This window comes from Lingula anatina, chromosome 7 (assembly GCF_051362555.1).
Source record: "Lingula anatina isolate TDL-2025a chromosome 7, LinAna3.0, whole genome shotgun sequence".
Taxonomy (NCBI): domain Eukaryota; kingdom Metazoa; phylum Brachiopoda; class Lingulata; order Lingulida; family Lingulidae; genus Lingula; species Lingula anatina.
Window position 1 is genome coordinate 21,549,389 of NC_141773.1, and position 26,397 is coordinate 21,575,785.

General features: G+C 38.0%; 2 protein-coding genes across 2 annotated transcripts; both read right to left on the reverse strand.

Annotated features, from left to right (window-relative positions):
* Positions 1 to 2,813: 2,813 nt before the first annotated feature.
* LOC106158652 (fibroblast growth factor receptor 3-like) lies at positions 2,814 to 17,228 on the reverse strand. Its single transcript, XM_087017420.1, has 19 exons — positions 17,189 to 17,228; positions 16,171 to 16,249; positions 15,513 to 15,887; positions 14,964 to 15,230; positions 14,075 to 14,386; positions 13,157 to 13,444; positions 12,599 to 12,862; positions 11,883 to 12,155; positions 11,250 to 11,528; positions 10,450 to 10,761; positions 9,751 to 9,876; positions 9,325 to 9,374; positions 8,548 to 8,725; positions 8,334 to 8,447; positions 4,673 to 4,860; positions 4,250 to 4,372; positions 3,935 to 4,046; positions 3,695 to 3,791; positions 2,814 to 3,121 (listed from the first exon to the last, which is right to left on the reverse strand). The coding sequence occupies exons 2-19, from the start codon at positions 16,241 to 16,243 to the stop codon at positions 2,944 to 2,946; spliced, it is 3,609 nt and encodes a 1,202-aa protein (XP_086873546.1). The 5' UTR covers positions 16,244 to 16,249; positions 17,189 to 17,228; the 3' UTR covers positions 2,814 to 2,943.
* Positions 17,229 to 18,144: 916 nt separating this feature from the next.
* On the reverse strand, positions 18,145 to 25,249 carry LOC106158660 (solute carrier family 49 member 4 homolog). Its single transcript, XM_013534732.2, has 12 exons — positions 24,705 to 25,249; positions 23,949 to 24,039; positions 23,076 to 23,239; positions 22,817 to 22,886; positions 22,445 to 22,470; positions 22,206 to 22,250; positions 21,807 to 21,936; positions 21,454 to 21,562; positions 21,146 to 21,213; positions 20,839 to 20,957; positions 20,303 to 20,485; positions 18,145 to 19,703 (listed from the first exon to the last, which is right to left on the reverse strand). The coding sequence occupies exons 1-12, from the start codon at positions 25,039 to 25,041 to the stop codon at positions 19,441 to 19,443; spliced, it is 1,605 nt and encodes a 534-aa protein (XP_013390186.2). The 5' UTR covers positions 25,042 to 25,249; the 3' UTR covers positions 18,145 to 19,440.
* Between the last annotated feature and the right edge of the window lie 1,148 nt (positions 25,250 to 26,397).

Here is a 26,397-nt window from a genome sequence, read left to right on the forward strand (position 1 = left end):
CAAATATGCTACAAATTTGCTGAAAATATTCAAGAACATGAATAGTTTCTTGCAAACTTACTGCAAACTTGAGAATTTTTGCAAATTTACTGCAAATTTGCAAGAAAATAAAAAAAAAATGTGCAGAAAAAAAAAAATTGTGCAAACGTTCTGCAAACAGATGTTCTTTCAAAAATTCTGCAAATTAGCAGCCATACTTATTTTTCTTGCAAACTTCCGCAAACTCCTGGTCGCAAACTTTTAGTTTGCAGCAAATTTGCTGTAGTGATTTTAGGACATTATAAAGCTGATCTCTACACGCCATTAGAACTGACCCTAATTCTATTATTTCACCACCGTGAACTGTATTGTAACCTTGCCAACTCAAATAAGGTCAAATACTATTTGAACCAAATTCGATATCCAATTTGGTTCAGTTAGTATTTGACCTTATTTGAGTTGTCAGGGAAAATTGTGTGCATAAATGCGAATGCTTTCAAAGCCAGCGTTTGTGTACGTGTGTCATTTAAAAAGAATTGAAACTTTTCCCATAGCTTATTGGTATACTAGTTTTCATTTTTATGCACAGACACAGGTGTGTATCTGTGTTACCTGCAGTGCACGATTAAAAATGGTGGTGATTATGTTGTTAAGCATTATGTAATATTGCATCAAAACTGAAGAAACTCCTATCCTGGGCACTGCCGCCATAGTGACCATTTACGGAAAACGATATTACTAGTCTAGCGATTCTCAAACTAATTGAAAAGATTCGTAGGCCCAAAAATACAGCTGTAATAGCTTGATTAGACTCTTTTTCCGGTTGTTATGATGTTTTTGTGATAACTTAATTTTTTATATTTGTATTTTCAATGTGGAACTTGAACTCCCACGACCAGGAAACCGTGTGGTAGTTTCATTTTTCGAATGCCTATGTTTCCTATAGTAGATAATTAAAATTTGGTGTCGTTTGTGATGTAAATCATGATGTAATATTGCATCATACTTGACAAAAAAACTATTTTTCATACCTAAGGAACTATACGGCGGATTATGGTGACGACCATGTATAGCCACCCTTGGGAAGGGCTTCTTTTCTTCTGGAGTGAAATGTTCCTTGTAGTAACTATACGGCACTCTTCCAGCGACACTGCCTTCTGTTTCAGAGAGATTGCCATGCGGATAACTCTGCAGATAAAATCTGTACTCGTTACGGTGGAAGAGGTACATGTACTGGCACATAATATGAAATTGTGATGCAACGATTTTGTGACAGATATTCTCTCTGTATATATCATCAAACGATTTATTGTATCTTTTCTCCAAATAGTGTCTTGCTTCGATTATATGCCTCACTTTAATAAGAACTGGGAAATACACCATGCAACGAAAAACTTCTGGCGTCCCAAATAACTTCTCCGTTGCCATAGCGAATTGTTGATAGACATAGTATGTTTGTTTGCCGATTAACCCAATGACGACTGGTTTGCCATTTTCAAAAAGCAATTCTGGTGTCACCATGGTAACGAATAACGTGTCAGTGTCAACAATGCCAACGTACTCAGCATCGGTGTAGTTCTCGGGGTAAAAGTTTGACCACTGTTGCCGATCATATCCCGAGTTACAATAAACATGAGGTGCAGGCTTTTCAAAGTGCACACTTGGGTACGGATAGCGCTTGGCAATTTCAGCTCCCACAATGTGATCTTGTGACGATTCGTTGTCCAGAACAACAACCAATTTTATCTCATCCGGCCAAAAAAGCCGCATGCTCTCAACAAGCATGCCATCATAGTACGGCAACACTTTCGAAAAAGTCCTAACCATAAGCACAAAGTCTGGAACTGATGCCCAAGCCGATAGTTTTTTTCCGGCTGATCCGTTACTCAAGCCAGGCCAATATCTTGAAGGTTTATCGGAGTCTTTGGACATATATATGAGACAACACAGAAAGCCTATGGTCGCAGTGACAGTCATAGTTTTCACGATACGTGCGACACGTTTGGTCAGCATCGTGGAAAGGGATATGTTCTACTTGACGGCTGCCCTTAGTGTTGGGACACAAGGGTAATAAAAACTAATGCTGAATTTGATGAAATTGCGCTGCCCACCAGGCGGAAATATCAAGCACAATGTACACAGTCCTGAGGGGACTTATTGGAACATTTCCCAGCTAGAGGCAATAGTAGTAAAACGGGCATCGATGCGAAATAATTAATAATAAACGCGCATAACTGCAGGCAAATGTCAACCTACGGACACTACTAGACCTGTGTGGGGCTTTGTGTTAAATATAACATCGCCATCAAAATGGCGAGACTAGCGAGGATACATGTAGCTTGTAGTCCAACTTTTAGTTGAGCTATTTGTACAGTTAGGTAAAAAACTGAACATTCCCTTAAAGTCTAAGAATCCCAGAATGGTGAACATGTATTTTTTGGATAAGACACCAGGACATGGTGACATCTAGTCACGGTTTTTCCAAGATGGCCGCCAATTACCATTGGAATGCACACTCTGTCATATATGATATTATTTCATATCACTAGCATATACGATCTAATATCACAGCACTATTTATGTGGCCAGATATTCTTTTGGCAGACTTTTTGTAAAACAAATTGTGAGCGGACGTCACCAGGTGCTGGTGTCATATTCAAAAACACTACTATCGGCGTTAAAAGCAATTTGATCAAATGCAGTGATTCTATTACAAATATGAACAATTATGCTCAATAACCGCATAATTCTCACCTTTTGAAAGCTCATTCTGTCCACGCAACTCCTATTTTCACCACACAGCCTCTAATAATTGTTTTGAAATGCACTAGATCTACACGTATAATTTTTAATTTTTTCGAAGAAAAAAAGACATACTCGTAGGCTTTTGTGGTACATATCCTACACGAGCAGATTACTTGTCGGGTTAATTGTGCTAGTTAAAATAACAAGAAAATACATTTCTTAGCATTTTTCGTCAGGTTTGCAATGGTCAAGTTCTTCGTAGAGCCTCTCTTCAAATTTCCCCAGAAACAAAACCTCGTAATTTGCAGACAACATGTGGTTCAGTGTGTCTGCAAGGGATTGAAACGTCGGTCTTGAGCGCGGGTTTACCTCCCAGCAATACAGCATTATACTGTACCTGAAAGGGAATTATACATGTATGTGTCACTTAAATCTATGCAGTTAAAACATGTACGAATGTCTGAATAACACACAGAATGCGATGTGCATTGTACAAGGATCTGATGGATCTTGTTTTGGCAATTCATGCTGTATCAAATATTGACTACACATACATGTAGTAAAACAATCCTCACATAGATTGACTGTTACTGAATCTCGTTTGATACCAAACTTCACTGATCAGCACTACTTTTGTGCGTTACACATGCGCACTTTCCATGAACTACTTGGCTGTGCATATATATATATATATACTGAAACTTCACATATACGTACTGTGAATGGTGTCCGCAGTGTGGTTAATGTGTAGTTAGTATCCGTTACTTCCATATTCTGCTTGAAAACACACATTAAAAAAGGTATGGGACTGTGCACTACCTGTATACTTGCGTGTGTATATACTCACAGTACATATCCTGTGAACAGTGCGGTGGTTGTGGCATCCGGTATCCCTCAGTTATAGCCACCATAACCTGCTTGGCTGACATACTGAGATATAGACTGTATGATATACTGCGTATATACTTACATGTCCTGTGAACAGTGTGGTGGTTGTGGCATCCGGTATCCCTCAGTTACAGCTTCAATCACCTGCCTGGCTGACATACCGGGGTAGGGACTGGAACCTGTAATATGGATATCCTGAAATATACTATGTTTGTCTGTCTATTTTTAATCCAGCTCTCAACGAGTTTCACGTGTGGCTTTTGTCAGATTTAATTTTCCAAAAAAATATCATTTTGTTCAGGCAAAAAAGACCCATTCTCACCCAGTGTGACAATCTCCCAGAGCAGTACACCATACGCCCAGACATCAGACTGTGTGGTAAATATGTTGTCATGCAGAGCTTCAGGGGACATCCAGCGAACTGGCAAACGGCCCTAGGAGAATAAGAAAAATGAAACATTATGATATGTTGATTTACAGACGAGAGGCGGGAACCTGTATGAATCCATTCATCAATATAACTAATTGACCGTAAGCATACTTTTAGGAAGTACTGCATATTCACTTGTACTAACTGATTAATAATTTGCAGTGTCGTTGAAAACGGTTTTAAAAGAAAATATATCACTGAAAATACCTCCGAATTTCTTTCATACTGATGGCTTTCAATCACATCCTTGGCAAAGCCAAAGTTCGTAATCTTGCACGTCTTGTCTTCAGACACCAAAACGTTCCTGGCAGCGAGATCTCGGTGGAGAATCTGAGGATATTGAAATTGATTAAGTATATTCAAAGACATGTAATATAATGTATCCACTATTGTAATATAAATCAACTGACTGTCGAGCAATTACACCCAAAAACCTCATAATAAATGAAGACATTTCTTATTCGTGATATAGCATAACCTAGAACAAAAAGTGATTAAAACAATTATATTACTAGAAAATGCATATAAATAAAAAAATTTCTTTTAAATGTTCAGAAATAATTAACTTAATAAATAACTTAACAGACACAAATTAAATATATTAGACAAAAGAAATTGTAGCGTACTCACTGCCGATGAAGACAAGTATGACATGCCACGTGCTACGTCTAAGGCGAATTTCATCAGGTCACGTGACGTCAAGGACATACTGTTGCCATGTAAATTATTATAAACCGTTTTGTTTTGTGAGCGATCATTTCGTAAAAATGTCTGTAGATCTCCGTTTGACAGGTACTCCGTGATTACCATAGGAACTCCTATAATATGCAAACAAATAACATGTTTCATATACACAACATAGGCCCACCCCAACACCATGTGCTTTTATTTACAAATGATCACCTCACAGGTGTAATTTGGTCTAAACAGTGCTTTTTATTTCAGATACCATATCCAACATGATAAATCGTTCAGCAAAAAAAAAAAAAAAAAAAAAAATGTGGTGAAGATATTCATATTTTATGCCATTTATTCAAATTTATATCCCCTCAAGACCAATGTTTCACTGTGATTTCCACAAAGATGTACATTAGATTTCAAAAAAAAAAAAAAAAACACTTCTGCAACAAAACACTTGCCAGATGAGAACTGTGAGTAAGTGCGCTCTCATGATGAGGCCTGCAGTTAACCCTGAAGTCAGCTAGTGCAGATGGAGTGAAATATGAGCAGAAAATGTTGTGTCCCGTGATCCCAGACGCAACAAAACCTGGTCAACCATCACAGGATGAAAGCTGGTTTTTGCTGAAGGATCAAGGTATTAATTATATCATATATATGGTCAAATGAGGGTCCATACATATGTTGCAGGGTGCCTCCTGGAAAGGTGTGTGCAGGATAATGTCGCCTGAGGTGTCAGATCAGTTTGCGTGTGGAGAGCATTCCAAGCCTATATTGGTATTAGTACCTTGTTCCTTCCGGCACTGAAAGTTACTGGGGCATTTTGCTGTAACATTTTCAACAGATATCTCACTCCATTTGCAAGAAATGACTTCAGGGCTGGTACTGACTACATCGTGACAACGCACTTGTTCACAGTTCTCTTCTGGTGAGTCATTTGTAGCAGAAACACTGAGGATGGAACAACCATCTTTGAGTCCTGATATTCTTCCCACTGAGCACCAGTGGCATGGATTGGAGGGTGCAATGCAGAGGAGCACCAACCTCCTAAAAATCTGGACCAACTTTGCCAAATTCTTTAGGAAAATCGGGACAATATTCCACAAAACAGATTTATTACCTTTGTGAAGGCAAACAGCACCGCCTACAGGAGATAATTGCTGCACGCGGTATAAACGCACGCAATTAGACACGTGACCTACAATGAGCATACCCTAGGCCTAATGCTAATTGCGTGTAAATTTGGTGATATTTGGTAGTGCCGTATCAATTCAATGAACACTCCTTTAGCTCTGTGGGATCTCAGTGAAATACCGGATTCGAAGGGGTACATGTTATAAAATTGAATAAATGGTATATATAATGTGTGGATTTTTTTCACCGTTATTTTGTATATTCTGCACCATTTATCATGTCAGATATGGAATCTGGAATAAAAAGCATATTTTATAACAATTTACACCTGTGAGATGACTATTTGTAGATAAAAACATATGGAATTGGGGGTGGGACAACCTTTTTGACAAACCTTCAACAAAACCCCGATACCTGTATCAGAACTATTCATACTATTCGGTAAACAAATCAAGAATATAATCTATTCTTAATTCTTAATGTTTGCAGTTGATCCTAACATGCAAAACTGCATCTAGACCAAGAGAAACAATTAAGGCACTTAATTGTCTCATCTGAAAGTTCCACATCTGATACAGCTGACGCTGTAAAATGGTAAAATGTAAAATGGTACAGAACTGACTAGAAGAATATGGTTAAATTCAACCAGCCAGCCTAATATATACAGCATTGGTCAAAAAGGTTGTCCCACCCCCATTTCCATGTACTTTTATTTACAAATGATCACCTAACAGCTGTTAATTGTTAGAAATAGTGTTTTTTATTACGTATACCGTGTCTAACATGATTAATGGTTTAAAAAAATACAAAATAGTGGTGAAAATATACATATTTTATACCATTTAGTAAAATTTATAAGAGGTACCCCCTCAAATCGACTGTTTCACTGTGACTTCTAAAGATGTAAAGAAATGACTATAAAATTAAAAAGACGCCATCAAATGTCACCAAATTCACACACAATTAGCATTAGGGTGTGCTCATTAAAGATCACGTGCCTAACAGCGTGTGCGTCTACCGCGTACTGCAATTATTTCCTGTAGACGGCGCGACAAGCCTTCAACACGGGTTACAATTCTGTTTTGTGGGATATTGTCCCATTCTTCTTAAACAAGTTGGGGGAGTTGGTCCACGTTTTTATGGGGTTGGTTCTCCTTTCATTGCACACTCCAATACATGTCACAGTTGATTAGTAAGTTTGATATCAGGGCTCAAAGATGGTGGTTCCAACCTTAGACCATTATGTTTCTTCAACAAACAGTTGCCAGGCGAGAGGTGTGAGCAAGTGTGCAATCATGATAAAGCCTGAAGTTAACCCCAAAGTCAGTTCTTGAAGATGGAATGAGATATCAGCTGAGAATGCTACGTTCAGTGATCCCACAGGCACCTGAACCTGGCCATCCATCACTGGAAGGTAGTTGATTTTGATGCAGAATCAAATTATTTCTTGTATCCCATCGATGGTCAAAGAGGGTCCATAGACATGTTAAAAAATGCCCCTTGGAAGGGTGTGTGCAGGATAATATCGCCTGAGGTGTTAGATCAATCCGCATTTGGAGAACATTCCAAGCCCATGGTATTAGTACATTGTTCCTTTTGGAACAAAACGTAACAGGGGCATTTTGATGTAACATTCTCAACAGAAATCTCACTCCATTTGCAAGAGGTGACTTCACGGATACTACTGGCTTCATTGTGACGACGCACTTGCTCACAGCTCTCGTCTGGCAAACGATTTGTTGCAGAAACACAGGGCTCTGAGGATGGGACAACCGTCTTTGAGTCCTGATATTAATCCTATTGAGCACCTGTGGCATAAATTGGAATGTGCATTGCAGAGGAGAACCAATTCCTAAATAACCTTGACCAATTCCGCCACGCTCTTTAGGATGAATGGGACAATATCCCACATAACAGAATTGTTACCCATGTTGAAGGCTTGTCGCGCCGTCTACAGGAAATAATTGCAGTACGCGGTAGACGCACACGCTGTTAGGCACGTGATCTTTAACGAGCACACCCTAATGCTAATTGTGTGTGAATTTGGTGACATTTGATGGCACCTTTTCAATTTTATAGACATTTCTTTACATCTGTAGAAGTAACAGTGAAACAGTCGATTTTAAATTTTACTAAATGGTATTTCACCACTATTTTGTATTTTTTTAACCATTAATCATGTTAGACACGGTATCCGTGATAAAAAGCACTATTTCTAACAGTTCACAGCTGTGGGGTGATCATTTGTAAATAAAAGTACATGGAAATGGGGGTGGGACAACCTTTTTGACCAATGCTGTATATATATATGGATGGATGGTATGAAGGTGAGCTACATCAGATATATATATATATATATATATATATATATATATATATATATATATCAGAAATAAAGGTTAGCTTAATTAAATATGCGACCCAGGTCAAAACTATACTGTCATAAAAAGTTGATATTTTCAAGGGATTGTACACTTACCACCGTCACGCGTGCAAGATCCAAGAAGAGATACCACATTAGGGTGAACAGAAAGCTCCATCATCACTTTCAATTCATTCATCAGATCTCTGATAACAACTGCGTCCTTTTCATCTAAAATGAAAATAATTAGATCGTTGTTTGCTGTACTATTAGTACACGACAAGAAATAAATAAAAAAGACTTATCACAAAGGCAACATTGCAGCTATTACCTCTAGTTGTTTTAATGGCAACTGTGGTCCACTTTTTTTTCCCGTACATGTTGAAGACACTGCCTTTGAAGACAAGGACAAAGGCTCCTTTGTTGATTTGTTGTAACATCTTGATACTACTTCTGGGTATTTCTACATCACGTTGAAGCATATCTATGTATGGAGATTCTTCACTAACCTGAATTTTGGTAAAATATTTGGTGTAGAAAATAACTGCTGAAAGCAAATAATTTTTCCAAAATAAGAGCTCATAAACGTTTTATATGTTCTTCTATAATATGGAATATATTACCAATTCTGAAATTCTTTTTATTTAAACTAAAATGTACGCTTGTGATGATGAAAAAAACGTCTTTTTGAGGGTTACCTATTAAAGATTTAACTACATAACACAAGTTACTAATACACAGACATTCAAAAGAAATGGTAATTTCTCCATTAAGGTATACAACATATGGTTTTGTAGTTGTAGGGTGAATAAAATGAGTGTAGGATGGTGACAACACGGACAGCGGCTGTTTATATACACCAAAACTTAATGTAGTACTATGCATTCCAACTTCTTGTTAGTATGTTAGTCTTTGTACTCGGAAGATGTTGGTCAAAAGTCATTCGCACACGCCACGATCGCCATGTGTGTTACACAGGAAAGAAAAGGGAACGTTATCAGACCTGATCTATTGAAATGTAGTTCTTCCAAAGATTCTTGTCAATTCATGCGCACTGCTAGTCTGCAACGATATCAGTTACTTTATTTTCCAATCTGATGTAGCTCACCTTCATATCATCCATTCTGACGGCGTTTGCTATCTGTGTGTTCGGTCCATCTATACAGCCAGGAATGGAAACATTTTGGGAATGAGAAAAACATTGACGGCTAATACATTAACATTTGCATTAACTGTGGGAGGCTACTTTTAAAGTTATATTCACTTTCATTGGTCCCAAATATATTAACTGCCTAGGCTGATTTGAATAAAACTTTCAAAAGTTGAATATGAATTCTCTAAAACACACCCCAAAATTATTCAACTAATTTAAATACCATAGTATTCTGCGATACTAATATTGTGTTTAGCACATGGCAGTTTTCACTCTATACTTATCATGATAGACATCTGGCATTAAATACAATAAATCACACAACCAAAGCTCCGTTATGATGAGTTAAATTTCCACCCTGAGACGACAAGGTTCACTTACCCTTTTTCCTTCTTACAGACCTTATTTTACAGACGAGAATGGCGATGACAATTGCTATGATAACCAAGGCAATAGGTACGACTATCCAGACGATAATTCCTGTTCCATTAGTTTGATCTGTCAGGGCTGGAAAAATATAAAAATTTGCATTACGTAATTTTGAAATAATTTTATATGAACGTCTGTGATCAGAGGTTTTCCCATTTGGGGTTGATGCTTTTTCAAAACTGGCTTGACTGAAAAGAACAGGTTCATTTTATTATCATTTAGTTGAATGGTGATTGCACACCATTGAGTATCATTGGTTACAAACATATGAAGCGGGAAATCAGTTCAGTTTTCGTAAAGACGTAATTACCACAAACAAAAAATCAAGTAACGACCCATTGTTTATGTCACAGGCCAGATCCCAAGTTTAATGTGATATACCTTGATCTATAACATCCACAATTTTATTACACATGCCATACAAACAAACTGACAGCTCATGTGTAAATTACTTGGCCCATAGCATGCTCATTTTGCTGTTAACAATGTAAAGACCCAATTGGGATCTGGCGTAGTCCAGTTAGTAACTGGACTAGAATGAGATCTGACCTGTGACATATATCTTGGATATAAGGATTAAAAGCAAGGGATTGCTTCCCACTTTTTTTAGGAATATCACCGCAAATGGAAAAAACTAGATCATTTTAGAACCTTTTGTGTTGATGTCCAATATATCTGTAAATGGACTGGCACTCCTACTGGCATCATCGATTTCATTCTCAGCTCGTACTCGGACATTGTAAGTGACGCCAGACCTCAATCCAGCGATCTTGTACTGTTTAATTTGTCCAAAGCCAGGATCTGGAATGTTCGAAATGCTCAGCCATTGTGCAGAAGTGGCCTCCTTGTACTGAAGAGTAAACACCTGTCTACGTCCACCGTTATTACCTGCCCTCCATGATACGGTGACAGATACAGCTGACGACGACACAGCTCGGAAGTCTAATGGAATGTCTGGCTTTCCTTTCAAAAGAACACAAAAAGTTAAAGCTTGATTCATTTCTCACACATGCGCACGTGTGTGAACCATAATTGCGGTTAGGGCGAGCGTTCTTTGATTTTATCAATTCTATTCAAAGATTACATTTGGCATTGCATCAGATTGGCTCGTTAAATGTCAAATACATCTCCGTGTTTTCCTTTCATACTTCAAATTCTTATGAGGGTGAAATATAAGACCAATACATTTCAGAAATCACTCAAATTTTATAAACTTGGCATAATCAATACATATGAGAACGCTTATATTTATCCATTTATTATAATTAACATATATTGTACTTTAAATATGAGTCATGGTATTTTACAGTGCATTCAATTGCATTTTGTGATAAATAGTATCTTTAACAAAGAACTGAATTTAGTCAATTTAAATTTCAGATAAATCCTTGACTCGCGACGAATAAATTATTAATTACATTTATCTGTATGTTGTAACATGTTCTTACTACCTGAGCGTTCCAGTGTAAAATGAACAACAAGTGGCTCCTTCACCCCATTAGTAACTTCACATGTGTAGTTTCCATAGCTAGCCTCATCTATCAGTATTGGCAATGAAGATGAGAAATCTTGGTCCTGAGATGTTATACTGACCACTTGTTTCCCTTTCTTCCAAGTGAATGACGTTGGCTTTGGGTAAGCGATGACATGGACACTTAAGGCCTTTGTTTCCCCTATATCCCCACTTACTCTGCCTTGATATCCGGTATTAGGATCTCTTTTGGGAGAATCTTAAAATGATCACATTGAATATCGAAGAACATGTATGATTCTATAAGAAGCTTGAACTATCGAAAGATACAGCCTCAATTTCAAGGGCTGACTTTGGTCAGCTTATTAATTTTAAATTTTCTATTTATATCTGCTTGGTGCGCTGATGTCTGTATCAATAATAAAAAACAACACAAATATTATCAAAAGTTTGCTTGAAACCTACCCCAAAACAAAAGTTTAACGCGTGTTTTTTTTAACTTCGACACATGCACATGTAGTTGTACGGAACCATGGATTCTGTATAAGAAAATGTGATGCTAGTATAGAATCCATCAATGACATACAAACTAGTACATATTACTCAAACTTACATCTTACTATTACATCCCCTGAAGCGGCTTTCGTGAACACTCCATTGGTTGCAGTACACGTGTAAACACCAGCATCTGTGTACTGTATACGAGTTATCACCAATCTGTCGCTGGTATTGTCAAGTTCCTTAACTGAACCTCCTCCTGTTGGCTGAAACATCCACTTCTGATATCGTATGTTGTTTCCGCCAGGTTCTCCTTGTGCTGTACACGTCATAGACAGGTTGTCACCTTCAGTCTGCTCTGGGACAACAGGGAAAGTCACTGTAAGATCTACAATAGAAAACAATCGATACTTAGATGAAGAAACTTGGTTTTATTTTGACAAAGTGATTTCCAAAGCGGAGAAGTATGCATGACATAATGTGATGCAGATTAATATAATGTTGTTGCAGTGCTTGAAATTAAATATGTTTATTAAGTATATTTCTTATGACACACCATTTTATTCTCGCGCAGCAATAAAAACACATGCAGACACAAAGTTGGTGGTGCTCACAAATTTTATATGGAAGTTCCAAATGAAGAGTTCAAATATTAAAATGTATTTTGACGCATTTCTATGACAATATGTATAGACAGCATATCAAGCAATAAAATTTGCATATGGATACCTAATAATATGCACATTAATGAATTTGCTCTACCAGATAGGCCTATATCAGTCATATTTAAAATATATGCCTGCTACAACTGCTTTTCAAATATGTTCTTACATTGGACAATGAGAGTGATGTTCTTTGTAGAGATAAGATCACCGTGTCTGGCTGAGTTGGCTGTTACTGTGCAGGTATACTGTCCTGAATCATCCTTGGTCAGTTGTTGTATAGTATGGTTGGCTTGTCCTGTTGGCCAGCTACCTTTCTGCCATCTATAGGAAGTGACAGTTGGGTTGCCGTATGCTGTGCATATTAAAGTAACAGACTCGTTGACCTCCCTGGAACTGCTGGGGGAGACGCTGACCTGAACTATAGGGTGGTCTATGGAAATGTAGAATATGAAAAGTACTAGGCCTAATCTTCTAATTAAACGTAAAAGTAGAACGTAGAATCTTATAATTGAATGTTAGAATTAAAAATGGTTGATTATGAAAGAAAAAAATGAAATAATTTTATATCAAGTCCAATTAATAATGCAGCATCTATATATCTTAATGGTATCCCACATTAGCAAAGGCGTTTTAAAGGTGAATGGAAAAACATATCCTAATAATCCACGTGTGTTTGAAATATTTTGGCCTCAACATTTATGGGTCGTGGTGACTATTAACTTACACTGAACATCAAGCCGTAGCGCCTTCTGAACAGTAACTCCTTTTATTGTAGTGTAGTCATTTGAAGCCAGGCACTTGTATTCCACTTGGTTTTCACTTATATCTACAGCTTGGAAAGTGTACGTAGCTGACCCTGGCACAGACACAGAGTTACGTTGCCATGACAACGTTGGTGTTGGATATCCACCAGTAGCTGAACATGTCAGCTGGGCATTGGTGGTTTGGTTCTGTCCTGTCGCCAACCACGGCAATGGAGGACTTGGTGTGATATTTACACTGCTTGGGGGATCTTAAAGTAGACGGTGTCAGAAATAAAATCTATCAACATCATTCATGGACTTTTAAAAATGTTTGTAGTAAACATTGATAAAAATAATATTTATTCCTTGTATAACGCATTCCGTTTTCTTACATGTGCTTTGCAAATATAATACAAAAATTCTTAAGAAGTACAGCACTAAAGTAAAGATTAACTTAAAAACGTATATAAACATTAATCATAAACATTTTTATATAATACTACTGTCAAAATATATCCATGTAAAACTACGTATTTGTTTTTCAATCAATTGGGCACCAGAAATAGATTGAATGTGGCAAGCATATTTCGTCTCAGTATCAAATTAGTGCATGTATATATGATCCTATTTTTATTGTCATTTATGTTGATTATTAATTTATCTAAAACCTATCTCTTTGTAGTCGTTTCTAGGTAACACATACGCTGTCATTTTTAATTTCAATCGGTTAAAAATAACACAGAGAGAACAACGACGAAACCTTTTCAGGAAGGTGAAACGTATACAGTCAATCTGAATCGATCTGAGTTATGCCAGGCTTTTTCATCTTTTTTCATCTTTGTCTATAAAAACCAGACATGAATGACAATTTAAACAAAAGAAGGCAAAAACATACATACGTATAACAAGAAAAGTGACATTTTTCTCCCTGGATGAAGGTGTTCCCTGTGCATGTGTAGCACGACAACCACACGTGGTTTGATGGTGACTGGTTTGTACTGTAAACCGAAGTCTGATCTCTGAGGTGTTTGAGGTGGAATGGTCACTCCTTGTACCATTTGGACAGCCAGATGTCCAGCTTAAGGTCGCTATGGGATTCCCGCCAGGTGCACTACAAGTCAAAATCACAGGTGTCTCCCCAGTGATCAGTTTGTCTGATGTGGAGTTGTATCCTGTTAGCGTGGGTATATTCTGCCAGTTGTCTGGGGCATCTGGAGGAAGACAAATGACAATGCACATTTCTACCTTTGTTGAGGACAATCCGAATTCATCACACGGCCCGATATGTCCGACAGGCCAGATATGTCCTACGACCAGAGAAGGCCAGATATGTCCGACAAAAAAGAGCCAGATGTGTCCAACAGGCCAGATATGTCAGACACAACTGGCTGTTTTTTGTCAGACATATCTAGCCTGTCGGACACATCTGGCTCTTTTTTGTCGGACATATCTGGCCTGTTCTCTGGTCGTAGGACATATCTGGCCTGTCGGACATATCGGGTCGTCACACATCACGGACCGAGTTGTTAAAAGAAATGGAGGTCAAATTGCACCCTTTAATTCATGGCTAGCTGTATTATATAGCACACCAATCTTACCTAAACCTGGGATACTTCATTACTCACAAATAAAATATGGTTTTTACATTAATTTTTATTTAGATGTGCCTGAGTCGCACATAAACTAAATAACTCTGGACGATTCCCCTCTAAAATTAATCCACTGTTGTGATGCACTGACACAAACCACCACTGTCCATTGGCCATGTTTTGTTACAGTGTCACTTACATAAAACATTAAATGTGAATGTCCGGGACTGCTGCCATGATATGGTGTTGCTGGCATTACATGTGTATGGTCCTGCTTGGTTTGGTTGTATATTGCTGATTGTCAACTCACTACCAGCCTGCCGTAATACTGCATTGTTCAGGAGCCATGTATATGTTATAGGTGTCGATCCTGATGATGTCGTACAGCTTAAATATGCGGTGTCTCCCATGGTCACATCATGGCCTGTGGCACGTGAACGGGTTACGGAGACACTTCCAACTGGAACTGGAAGAAAAGGTCTCCTAATAATGTACAGTGAATACATGTACATCTTTGGTTATACATGTATGTACTAGCAAATATTTATTCGTGTTAACAAATTATGTTAGTAAGCTACAAAGCTACTATTATCTGCTGATCACACAAAGTAGATTCTGTCGCCCTATTTTTCACAACATTACAAACTTTTAAATGCTAAAAAATAAAACTCATCATTAAAATAATTACTTCAGGAAGTCAATTTAACAGAGCCTGCAAAACGATGTGGAATTAAGTCGCTTTACTTACCCAAGACCGAAAGAATTGTACTTTTGGTGAAGTATCGAGTGTTTGCCTTATCGCAGAGTGCAGGGTCTGTAAATGTTATCATCACCCCACATGTGTAGGCCCCAGAATCTGCTGCAGTGACACCAGCGATGACAAGTGAGGCTGGAGGCTGGAATGACAACCTTTCATTCCACGCTGGCTGTAGAACAGTTGTAATTCTGCCACTGGTTAATTCTACTTCATATTCCTGTGCATTCCGCTGCCACCTCACTTGGTATCTACTTACATCTCCCGACATTGGAGTAAAAGTGCACTGCAGTGTCACATCCTGTCCACTGTGTACAGAATAAGATGACGGTAGGGTGACACTGATGACGTCATCACACGGTACCGCACCTGCAATGGGAAGAATGCATGGTTCCACCTGTACACGGTTCCGGATACCTGTGAGCTTTGAATTTTTATCCAAATATCAGGAGTTCACTTATGAGTTAATATGTGCTCTACAAAACCTCATTAAAATACATTATGGATATTTCTCCTTTGATGGCTCATTGTTTTTGCAAAATAATTTATTTTTTGCTCTGTCGAATTGAAACTGTTCAAGGACAGTTTTGGGTAAAACCATGCATTTTAATTGCTAGTTTATATCTATTGCGACTTTGCCAGTTTTATTTACCTGTTATGCTGGCAATACTGAGCACCCATAAGACCCCTAGTTCGTTTACCAGACATCGGTAAATCTTCGCCATTCGTTTCTGAAACAAACAACAGAAATTATGGCGAACACCATTTCCTTTAATGTGACTAAACTTGTACATCAGGCCTACCCAACTACCAGACTCGGCACATAAGGATCCTGAATTAACCGGTATATCGGACCACACTACCCGTTTTCAATGTGTGTGTCAGATCGTATTTCGGAGTATCACACCCCAGAACAAATTTTGTAGGACGACCGCGGGCTCATCCACGCTCGGCTGTCACCTTGATTGGATAGCAAACGATTGTCGTAAAATCGCTATATGATTTTAAAACCGGGTGCATAAAATTGAAAACAACCTAGAACAACCTTAGACTGTACTCTTACTTTAGAGTACTCTATTTTATTGTCTCTATGGGGGTATATGGGGACTTTACGACATTCGGTTTGATTGCTTTAACCACTTTTGATAGGGCTTTTTTGCATTGTATTAGATTAATGTGGCAGTCTAATCACCAGTAATTTGCCGATTCAGATAATATTTTTTAATACATAGCAACTTAGTATAAAAACAAAGTGTACACTGTTCATAGCTGCACTGAGATGCAGATCTGCCCTTGCTGTTAATGTGTTAACGCTAGTCTTAGTAATAGCAATCACTATCCCGCTGCTTGAAGTATCATATACCACGTGACTCAGATTTGCAACAGTGGAAAACAGTGCAACAAAGAGCATGCATGTTTTCTTTTGTGAGACCCAAACCAATAATGTATTGATACCTGGGTTTCAGTAAGACTGCGCAAACGATGGAATGCTTATGAAAAAACTTATGCAAGCCGCAGCATACAACTTACTTGTTTCAAATGAGGTAAAGCACACTTACGGCCCAATCTTCGTCGAGAGCAGAACTACTTTATAACGATAGCGATATGTCCCCTAAATCACAAACATGCACAAACTTTCTAAAGAAATTATTAAAAAAAAAACTTGCTACCTGTCACCTACTTCCTCGTCCTGGCTTCCGTCAAGTGGATTGATTGACCTGACCTCGAATATCAATAACACATTCTTAAACCTCTGTATAAAAACTGCTCTTGGATCAGCATATTCTCCCCATGTTACACAGCACACAAGCAGCCGTGTGCGGCAACTGAAGGTGAAATTGGGATTTAATCATTTTTTTTCTGATCATGCAATATCTGCTTCAGTCGATATACTTTTAACAAGGGACAGCGTTTGCTCAGCATCTATTCTGTGCAAAAATATGTGCAATCTGCACTGATTTTGTCGTCGAAGCAGTGTTTGCCACTGTGGAGCCTATTGATTGTCGATAAGTGCGAAATATATATATATATATATATATATATATATATATATATATATATATATATATATATTTCAACATTTTATAGACAAAGCAAGTTACAAAATTCTTCCTTTAATTTTGGATGGTTTATGGTTCGTACTACGGTATCAAATGTGCTGCGTATTAAAGTGAACCAAGGAATTATAAAGGAGTAAATATAATTCTTTGACTGAAAACACTGGTGTCCGGGTGGGCAGCGGGATTTGATAATGCTGTTCGAAATTTTGTCGAACTCTTTAACTGTTCATAAGTTCCATAAAACGTATTGATGCCTCGTAAATACCGCTATAGTTTCAACCATGAAGCAGTATTTACATTAAATGACAGTCAGGTTTTGAGAATGAAGGCATTTTTTCAAAACATGCGCCTCACATAAGGATTTTGAGGCTGGACTGACAGCGGTTTTTATATTATTTTTTCAATGTTCATGTTTAACCTTATTTGGTTCTGTACATTTGTCAGCTTTGTCTAGCTTGTTCGCAATAAAATTTTACGCATAATTATTTAATTTTAAAACGGTTCAACCTTCCATATACGAAATAAAGAAAGATTTTATGGGTGCAAATAATAAACCAACATGTAGATGAGTTTCGAATAATAAAATTTTTTCAAAGAGATTAATGAAATATATTTTTATCCAGGAATTAATATATAATGCGAGTTTTTAGAGTCTCTCTCTCACTCTCTCTCTCTCTCTCTCTCTCTCTCTCACACACACACACACACAGACAGAGAAAGAGAAAGAGAGCAATAAACATCAGAGAAAGAGAAAGAGAGCACTAAACATCAGTTTTAAGAAAAACAACAAACATAATGATAATAGCATGACCGGAATTAAGTCTAGTTAGAATAAATGTAATCTGCTAAACAGAGTAACCTTCATTAAAATAATTTATGAAAACTTACTTCCAGTGACTAACATAACACGATCCTTTAGACTTATAATCTCACTGAATTTTGTTAATATAATTTAAGAATGAAAGAACAAGAGAAAAGTGAACACATGGACCACGGATTTCTAATGGTATAATATTATCCAATCCGTGGCATTCTAGAAAATATTGACTAACAAAAAAATGAGATTTTTTTGTCTAACTTCTCACACAGAAATATTCGATATAATTCCTGAGCACATCTTAAAATGTACAATGTACATATAAATATAATGGGCGAGTAATTCAGATACAGGTTGATATTCATTTCTATCAAACAGACCTTCAGCATTTGAAACATTATCAAAAACAATCACAGTACTAGTTATCACAACCATTATCACCAGCAACCGTAATTATCACAACCATTATCACATCGTTTAAAGTGACTGTGATATTGAACCAACCAGTGAGATAGTTTGATCGTAATGTTAAATGACTTCGCACAGTATACTCTGTATGCATTGCGTTATACTTTATACACAAAACTGTTTGTGTCACACTTGCAACGTTTCGTTGCAAACTTTCTTATTTGTTAACATTTTCCCTTTTGATTTACTTCTTGTTGTTATTATTGTTAACTCTTTTTACTTCTTTACAATATCCCTTTCGATTTACTTCTCGTTGTAATTATTGTTATTGAAAACCGCGTTGAACTATAAAAACAGGAATAGCTTTAATATATTTAATGCAGCATGCAGCCCTTTATATATCACGATATAAACATGTACCTCTTAAATCACCGCTTTGTCCTTGTGGTGCAATATGATAATAAATAAGTCTGTATCTGCTTTTGATTAAATGACAAAATAATGAGATGCTCATGCAATAATAGCTACTTTTCATTTTTTCTGTTAAGCACCTTGTAATAAATAGCCTACATGTAAATCGCACTCGATCATGTTAACCATCGTTGTAAAACCCGGCCAGGAACATTGAACTCGTTGACTAGTAAAGAGGGGCACCTTCTGAATCACGTATCTCTGGCGTGGCTCTCGGGGTTGTCAGAGTGCTCTGGTCACCGTAGGGCAATCGATGGGCCGATGAATGGGGTTCAAATATGGCCCCTTTGGTGTCCTGTGTGTCACACTTGGACCCGGATGTGCCCATGCTGTCATACGTGGACCTCCTGTAATTCTCCTTGAAGGCCACAACCAGGGGGATGCTAACAATGGTTGACGACAACAGAAACCAATTCATCCAAGATGTCCCTGAAACAAACACCATTCTGTTAATCATGTAAAGTCAAGGGGGTGAGTACTTAAGTTACTGCTAATGTTAAAATGTATCACAGTTTGAAATTAATCTCAGACCTCCAAATGTTAGGCACAGAAGGTTTACACTGATCATACACAGATTAGAACAAAGAACATAACACGTTAGATTTACAAGATACGAAACAATTTGGAAACAGTTTGGTAGTGCCCGGCTGCATGTTTCGTTTGTTCAGCCGAACAGATATAAATATATGCGTCGTTCACACAATGATTTAGATTGCGGATCTCGATGGCTCCACACCCATACGGTAATGGGGTTGGGCGTTAAGGCGGGGTGCTTTCTAGAACTTGCCTAGTACAGTTTAATTATAATGCTTTTGAACGACTCTGTTCTTCGTATTCAGACTGGTCGGAATACTTCCTGGATATCCCCGTTGACACGCAGAAGTTTCGTTCAGAGATCTTATTCAGAGTTGCTGCTCACAATTGATGTTGTCAACAGTTGCTTTCCTGTATACTCTTCAATATGGCTATATTTACAGACCGATTTAAACTTCTTTTTCTCACCCAGAAACGCTGCCCTTACTACTCACCAACATTTGGGAATTGAAAAACCAGCAGAAACACAGAACATATGATAGTATTGGCCACAGTCATGATAGTACAAGGTATAGACTCGTCTATAGGATACGTGGCCTCGCACGCCATCTCGTACAACAACGGCACCAGGCCATTAATGAAGAGGCCGCTCAGGATGGCAGACGCGTAAAGGCTCACTGGAATTTAAGCATGGCAAAAAGAGTGTGTTATATTGGGGGTAAAACCAGGTAAAAAAGACTTTATGTAAGAAAAAATTAAGACATTTTGATGAATAAACTATAAAAAGACTGTTTATGTAAAAGAAAGAGACAAATATATCAGTATCTATTCACAAACCTACAGATGCAACATATGATTTACTGCAAACGTGAACTCCATTGGTATCTATTCGTTCAATCACACCCAACACAGTGTAACGTTTGTATACCTGGCGTCACTCACAACAACACCTGACGTCATATCCAACAACAACAGTCTACAGAGTCCGTCTACGAATATAAAACCAACTGGGCTGAGAACAAATACTCACCTTTGGTAAAAGGTATAATCCCAGCAGAAGTCAAAGTAAACCAGGCTGTGGCAGCGACACTCACTATTGATAAGATTATCACTATGCGTTTCAAATGGCCATAATATATATCACTTACACTGAAAGAGAAATAAAGCGAATAATTATATTTATCACGAGATTGGGAAAACAAATATGGACATTTTGCAGAAAAAAAAACAAAAACAAAAAGAGAATGCAGCGTTTAATGAGCGCGAATTGTAAGGATATCTTGTTTGAGGAGAGAGAGAGAGAGAGAGAGAGAGAGGGGGGGGGGGGGGGTCCTTACACTGCAAACACCAAAGCAGATATGCATCCTGCAATAGTGGCCCAGAACCCAATCCAGTCGGAATCATCCTGAAGAACACATAGGTAAAAAACCTTTAAGCCCCTTTGTAAAGATATCATTTTGCAGTTCATTAAAATAACGCACATTTTATATTGATGATGACGTTTCAATACAATAAAGCAAAGTAAACATTCTGAGACTAGTAATTTGTTCTACCTTTGAGCATGCTGTTATAGTTTTCCTGCCACCTAGGTTATTATTAAGCGAAAATAGCCTGCCTACTGTCAACAATGTCAAGTGAATGGTACCTCGGAGACTCCCAATGGTTTCAAATTCAGCGCAAGTACGGTTGAAAACCCGCCATAGGCGCCAACAGGAATACAGTATGCCAGACACACCAACCAGAACTGACCATGGCTGAAAACGGGAATACAAAGTGGCCTATGTAGCAAACGAGAGTATGTCGATTTAACACTTCGAAACTATCGTTTATTTTATTTTTCATTGCGACAGAATAAACAGGTACGCACATACAAGGGGTGCGACAATTGCTTTATATTTCGCATTTAAAAATTATAAACCATTTTATATACAGGCAGAGTTACCGGAAAGTGGAGAGTTGTTGTATAATGCAACAGACAAGACATAAGCAATATATTACGTAATGATGTCCCTGTATCCGCTCCGCGAATCTTCGCGCCCAACCGAAGCAGACGCGCTAGGAGGCTTGGGTGGTTTGGACGGGAAGTATATTAACACGGGCAGAAACAGCGCCAGCGCTATACCAGCCTCTGGAAGGAAAGAATACTTTAAACGGTTATTGCTCATAAATGCTTCATTCATAAGTTTTCTTAATCAGAGAAGGGAAATGAGGCCGTTTTAAGTTAACACATGGCAGTATCATATAAGAATATTTTACATTATGCAAAATTTACATTGTCAGTTACTATTGTCAGTAACAATTTTAAAGTAAAGATTAGCATACCTTTTTTTTGTGTTTTGATATAATAGCTTATATAATACAAGAAGAATTGTTTTCTGGGTACAAAGAATCACTTACCGACAAACATGAATGTACGGATGTAACTAGCTTGCTCAACAGTATCTAAAAGGAAAGAAACTATGCATTATGAAGTAATGATCACAATGTCGACTGGCATATGAGAATATCAAAATGAAAAAAAAAGCAAAGTTTAAATAATCCTCATGTAATAGGACGAATACATGGCACTTATTATTCAGTTTTATGGAAATTTTTACAACTGGATTTGTTGCCAATTGAACAGAGTCGTGACTTACCTAATGAGAAATTCCCACTACATGAACTGAAACATATTAAATTACATCTGTGACTATTCACTGAATGTGCTCGCGCAAAAGTGTTCTAATGAAATTATCTATATATGTTGTTTGTGTATACAAGAGTTCTAGTAAAAGTTTCAACATAGAGATAAAACCTTGAAGGTAAAGTTTGGCTGTGTATTCACGTTTCAAGTTAATCAATCTGTCAGGTTTTATACACAGACACACGAAAAAAAAAATCCGATACAAAAGAAGGTACTACCAATACGTTAGCTAGAGGTTGCCTAAGAATAGTTTTCAGGTGTGGCCAAGTCCTAGGCAATGTGTTTGGTGTGACGCCAAGAATGTGCTGGGTGTGACAGTGCTTACCCGTTGTGAGAACTTTGAGTTGAACAGTTGGTGGATGTAACGTTACTTGGTTGGGGCACCAGAAGAGGACCTGTAATATCAAAGCAATTGTTTTAATAGTATATATTTTAATACACTTTCGTGGGCAACTGTTTATAATTAAATCCCTATATTCTTGCAATGGTGGACCAAGCATGAAGCAAAGTATATCTAAAGATGTGCAGGTCATAAATATTATAATTAAAAATAAAACTTTCAGTAACTAACACAAAATGCTTGCCTATTATAAAGGAGACGGTGGTTCCCATGTAACTTCCCACTGTGGAGACGGCTGTGGCCGTGGTGCGTTGGTGAGGAGGGAACCAGATCGCGGACAGAAAAGGAGGGCCACCGTTCGGCAAATAAGCTGCCAGACCGTTCAAAACTGCCCCTATGTTAATCAACCTGAAACAAGCAGATTTCTTTTTTTTATCATGTTTCGACTTATATTTCCCTTTCTTGTTTATAATTCGTGTCCATTATTTACGTAATTTTTCTAAAGATTAGCACTTTTGACTAATTGATTATTTCAAGCAAGTGATAAAGTGAACGGATTCATCATAATCACCGTGTTGATCTCGCTAAAGAAATAAATTAATTAGGCTAAAACACATCCATAAAGTTCTACTAAATTCAGGTATAAAAGTCCAAGTAAGCGCTTTCTTCAGGGACCTACCATACATGCCAGTCATACATTGCCGGACACTACATGTTTATTCCATTTCGGATATTCTCAAAAAAATTGACATAAAAATATATATTCAGGTTTTTATATTTAATTCAACTCGACAGTGGTGTAACAATAATATTCTTGGTTGGGTTTGAAGAGAATTCTTATGGGAAAAAACAGTCGCATTCAAGCAGGTAATGTTTTATAAAACCTTTTTTACACGCTTGAGCACTTGTTTTTAAATTTTAATCCTTTCGGCGTGTTTTTCCCTTTTAAGATTTGAACCCAGATCTTCTTAGTGCTGCCCCCACTTCACTTCCCATCGATAAAACGCGTTGAATACCCTACAGGGTAATGAGATCGGCTGAAATGACGACGCTTTGCTTTCAGCGCAGTCTCGCTTTTAGATTTATGATCGAGTCACCTGTATGAACTCCAACTCACCAGGTGGCGGGGACTGGTTCTACACTTATACATCGTATAGCAGCACCCACCGTGGCCAGGCCTACGGACAGGACGGTCGCTGCTCGAAGACCTGAGGAGAAAAATAAAATAAAATGAAAAAAAAGTACACTATCAGGATGAACTCAGTTTACTTAAAAGTTGATATTTCACACTCACTATAAAGTGCCTGTGGGTGAAATTAAGACGCGCGATAACTGCAGGGTCCCCCCACCCCCTTCCCCCGTACTGGTTATCGTGCCGGGGAGCAACGTTGACGTACGGCCAAGGCTAACACCCAATATAAATTTTCATGTCGTGAACAGTTGATTTAGGCCTATCTGAATTGTTACACCGATAGGGCCTATTTGATGCAAACCTGACACTATTCTAGTGTAAAAACACACGGTCATCTCTCCGCCCCTTGTGCACACTGGGATCCGTGTAAAGGGTCCTACACTTTGGGATGGTTCAATAATTAATTAGGCTACAACTTTAAAATGAGGAGGGAGTTATTCTACACGCAGTGCCGTTCATAGACATAATCAGGCCTGTAGCCAGGGGCGGGGCGGGGGGGGTTCGAAAGAATCCCCCCTTTTTGCCGGGAAAAAATTCATTTAGGTACATGAAAGTTTTATGGTAAAAAGTACACTTTTTCAGAAAAAGAACCCCCTTTTTAAATTGCTGCATAATCATCATTATAACCCATGATAACCGTATGACCCTATCTTCTTCCTCACACCTTCGGATCAAAATTACCTTTAGTATTCATGAGCCAAGACCCCAGTATCGCCGTCAAAGCGAAGGCCACGTTCCCCCACATGGGTATCAAGGCGATCTGAGCATTATTCCAACCAAAAGCCACCTTGCAGGACGCCTCAATCGGGCCAAACGCATTCCAGGACGCCCCTTGCAGCGTCGCAAACAGCGAGAAAAGTATCAGGATATACCAGCGCCGGGTATACGTCTCATATTCCTGCGGTTTACCGTCAGATTGTATCGAGCCGTACTGCCCGCCACGAAAGAACGAATCCCCGGACGAAGCCCCCAGAAGAACATCTTTGTCTGTTCGGGCATCATCTTCCATTTCTGTCATTTCATATGGACTCGGTTAATCATTGATCCCCGCGGTCGTCTGCTACTTCCTTCGACACCCAATTCCTTCGGTCCGCCATACCTTATCCTACCTTATCGTTGTTTACATTACACTGTATAAAGGTCAATAGACGTCACGAGACTCTATACCTGCATACAATTAGTGTACAAGTGGGGATATGCCCCTTAAGGTTAGGGCATTAACTCACTGGCCCAATTTTACAATTTGTTATATATTGGGCACCCCAAGATTCAGAAGTGCCTGAAAACTCTCTAAAACCCAAGGTGACGGCGACCGGCCAGTGACCAACACGATGACACCAGAACACATCAGTTTTAAAGGAGAGGGGGTCTTTTTTGTCTGAAAAGGCGGACCCCCCCCCCCCCACGCCCCCCCCCCCCCCCCACCGTTCCCTCCTTGACTTTAGACATGATATATAGAACCTAGCTCAAATTATTATCTTAAGCTGACTCTTTTTGACAAAAAAGGAGGTTAAAGTCTCCTTTCCCCACCCATATGGGCATGCATGCATTCACCTGCTTTGCTTTTTTAACTTTCTTACGTAAATGCACTCCTTAAGTGCATTTCATAGGGCCAAAAATGAATACTATCAAATCTGCTTCTTTCGGGTGATACAGATTTTCACAATTATTCTTCTAGGACGTGTAAGGCATCTGAAGACATTGATCGATATCCATTGAGTTTTTAACTAGTATATAACACTGGTAAATGAAACTTTAGCGAAACATCTTCGGAAATTTGGACAAAATCTTCTCCAATGAAAACATTTTGTCAAATCAAAAACACCAAAATCTCTTCAATAAGATATAGGGTCTAATCTAAAAATAAGTGACTTTTTTTATTAGATTGGCTCTTGTTAACTTTAGGTTCTACATTCATTCAGTAAAATATTTTAACAAAAAATGTTTAGGACCTATATATATTTGCTAGTAACTTTTAAAATCTGGTTGGGGATTGTATTCTTAGTTTTAAATAATATGTTTAATTTATGCAGTGTTTTACTTTTCATCTTTTCGGTAGTAGAGGTTGCATACACAGGCGTTAGTAATTTGATTCCTATTGAAGAAATAATTTTTTTCAAAAATGTTAAATTTCAGGAAGAACACAGCTGCAAAAATTAAACCCTGTAATAGTGACAGGTAGGTCTACAAATGTATTCGTCTCATATCCACGTAAATAAAGGAAAGTTAACAGTATAGGGCCTATCAAATTTGACAAAGCACGTACGTTGCCTAAACAATGCACATGACAAAAATCAGGGCAATAACTTATCTATCTCTATACCAGTTTATATGAAAAAGTCATCAAGGCCATCTTGCAGGGATTAAAACAACT